General features: G+C 39.9%; 1 protein-coding gene across 2 annotated transcripts in view; it reads left to right on the top strand.

Annotated features, from left to right (window-relative positions):
- The window catches only part of Phex (phosphate regulating endopeptidase homolog X-linked), a 219,512-nt gene that overhangs the window by 53,612 nt on the left and 162,802 nt on the right, over window positions 1–3,098 (top strand). For both annotated transcript variants that reach the window (XM_008828330.2, XM_029561216.1), the window contains exon 6: window positions 662–730. In XM_008828330.2, the coding sequence (XP_008826552.1) occupies window positions 662–730 (69 nt within the window). The remainder of the gene's footprint in view (window positions 1–661; window positions 731–3,098) is intronic.

Raw genomic sequence — 3,098 nt, 5'->3', positions numbered from 1 at the left:
AAAAATTAGTTTCATGATATACATGTCAGGTTTACTAAATTAATAGAATCATGTAATGATCACCAAAATCAAGAAATACCGTAGTCTCATTACCTTAGGAAAATCACATCAATGTTCTGACTTCTGTCTGGTATTCTCTAAGATCCATTCAAATCCAAGTAGCCTTTGTGCTATTCAGTGCTGATGGAACCCCAAAGACAGAAACCATGAATCAGAAAAGCAGGGGCAGGTCTATGATACTTTAGATCTGTCAAAGTGTCTATTTGCATGGAGGTCTGGTGGAATGAATTGATTTTTGTTTTTTTTAATATTTTATTTATTACTTTTATTTTATGTGTATGTGTATATTGCCTGCATGTAGGTAAGTGCACTTGTGTCGTGCAATGCCTGCGGAGGTCAGAAGAGGCTGTCAGACCGCTGGGACCAGAGTTACGGACAGTTGTTAGCTGCCATGTGGGTGCTGGGATTTGAACCTGGGTCTTCTGCAAGAACAACCAGTGTTCTTAACACTAAGCCATCTCTTCAGTCCCATGAATTGATTTTTGTTATGGTGACACAAACTCAAAATACAGCTGGGCTCTAGATGAGCTCATGACTTGTTAACATGGCATATAAGAAATTTCAATGTTAATAGCATGCTTGCTGCTTTTTATTTTAACAGCTGGATCAAGCAACACTTTCCCTAGCTGTGAGGGAAGACTACCTTGATAACAGCACCGAAGCCAAGTCTGTAAGTCTTACTCATGTTCACTATGTGTCTTGTCAGTCCACTCTTCGATTCATTAGTTGTTGTAAAATGTCTGTTTCCTCCTTGGAAATTAACATTGTGACTGCTCACTGAACAAATTCTCAATGTAGAAAACAGATATCTTTTATTTGGGCAGATAGTTCTCCTTCTGATTTGTAGAAGTTGGAGCATCAAGGCTCTGTAAGTTGCCTGTTCAATGCCCTTATCACCTAGATGAGAAAATAGCATATGAAAATGAAGAAACCAAGAAATGAGTTTGCAATTATTCTTCAGAATAGCAAAGCATTCAGTATCCTATGCTGAGGTGAAACATAGGGAGGGACATCTAGGAGACCAGTAATACTTACAACTGTATGGCTTAAAAATCTAATACGTGTCAAGCCCCGGTGAGTCTGATTTAGCAGACAAGATGGTGGCTAGGTGTCTATTTTTAACATGTGCTCTGGGTTAATGAAGCTAATGAGAACCAGAGGGGATTGATCAAGTTAGATTTTCTGGCTTAGCTTGGCAACTGAGTATTTTCCTGGACAATGGACAGGGCTAGTTTATTTCTGATACTTAGAATTCATTTTGGAAATTTCATTAAACCTCCAAATGAGCCTCATACTCGGGTTTCCTGGGTCTGTGCTAATAACTAACCTCTATATGTAGAAGGCTCTGAAGGGCAATAGCCTAGCCCAGATGGTAGGCCTCTTTTAAGTTGAACTTTTGCTAACATAGGGAGCCATTGTTTCTGACGTGGTCTCAGCAAACTCCTCACTATCATCTCCTATGAAATTCTCTCCTCTCTCTAAAAGCAGTCAGCCAAGTTTAAGCAATTTCACCTTTACAAGTAATTCCTCCTGGTCCTTCCTTTCTGTCCTTACTGTTCTGGATCACATTCTTGTCCACACTTACCTTAACTATACCAATTCACAGCTGGAACCTTTTCTTTTCTGTGTATGAGTATATTGCCTGCATGTAGGTAGGTGCACCTGTGTTGTGTAGTACCTGGAGAGGTTAGAAGAGAGTGCCATATCCCCTGGAAGTGGAGTTACAGATAGTTGCTAGCTGCCATGTGGGTGCTGGAAATTGAACTCTCGTCCTCTGTAAAAGCAGTCAGTGTTCTTAACCTCTGAGCCGTCTCTCCAGCCCCATCACTTCGTTGACTCTTTAGCACAACTTGACAAATTCTACTCTCGAGGCATCTAAATTCCTTTCAGGGAGTTCAAGGTTTCGACATTACTTTATTTCAACCTATCTTTCCCAACTCTTCTTTTTTTTGTTCTTCCCTCAACATAAGGACCTTGTTCTCACTGTTCCCAAGCCCATGTTCCTCAAATGACTTTTCTCCAATTGTTCTAAACTGGAATTCTCCAGTACTTCAGCATTCATGCATGCAATGCCTTTATTAAGAAATGTATTTTGGTTTCTTAATGTTATAGCTAGTAATTATATGTTTATCTTCATCTTAGCTCATACACTGAGAACTAGACTCAAACATTACTGAGTTTTCCATCCATAACACCTTCCCCCAACATATGTGTAGAGTGCTGAGCAAGCCACCTTGCATGTGTACTGAGATAGTTGAAGATCATAAAAATAGACTAAGGTCCTACCGCTCTTGAACTCCTTCTTTCCCTTTATCCCCTAGGTTCCTTGTATACCCTTCCCTCCCCCCTCCCTTAAACTAACCCAGTTTTTATCCATATCTCCCTTATTAAGGCCTGTTTCCTACTGTTCTTCTCTTTCAGGTTCTTTCTTTTCCTTTACCTCCCTGGTTCCTTTACATTACCATGTTTCCTGTAGTTATGTCTGGTTACATACTCACTTATCAGGGTTTGGTTCTAGGATCCACATATGAGGGAGAACATAAGTCAATTTTTTTTCTGAGTCTGTGTTACTTCACTTAGTATAACAGTTTCTAGTTCCATCCATTCACCTGCAAATTTCATGATTTCATCTTTCTTTACTGCTGAGTAAAACTCCATCGTATATATGAACCACATTTTCATTATCCACTCGTCAACTGAGGGACACTTAGGTTGCTTCCATCTCTTAGCTATTGTGAAAAGAGCAGCAACAAACACGGATGTACAAGTGTCCATGCAATAGGATGAGTTCTTTGGGTATATGTCAAGGAGTGGTATAACTGGGTCCAATGGTAGGTTCATTTGTAGTTTTTTAAGAGTTCTCCACACTGCTTTCCATAGGGGTTGAACAAGTTTGCAGCCCCACCAGCAGTGGATGAGTGTTCCCTTTTCCCCACATCCCCTCCAACATTTGGTATCATCTGTTCTCTTGATTTTGGCCAGTCTAACTTGGGTAAGATGAAATCTTAAAGTGGTTTTAATTTGCATTTCACAAATTA

Source organism: Nannospalax galili, unplaced genomic scaffold, assembly GCF_000622305.1.
Source record: "Nannospalax galili isolate Female #2095 unplaced genomic scaffold, S.galili_v1.0 scaffold1053, whole genome shotgun sequence".
In the NCBI taxonomy this organism is placed as follows: Eukaryota; Metazoa; Chordata; class Mammalia; order Rodentia; family Spalacidae; genus Nannospalax; species Nannospalax galili.
This window is presented reverse-complemented; position numbering and strand designations above follow the sequence as displayed.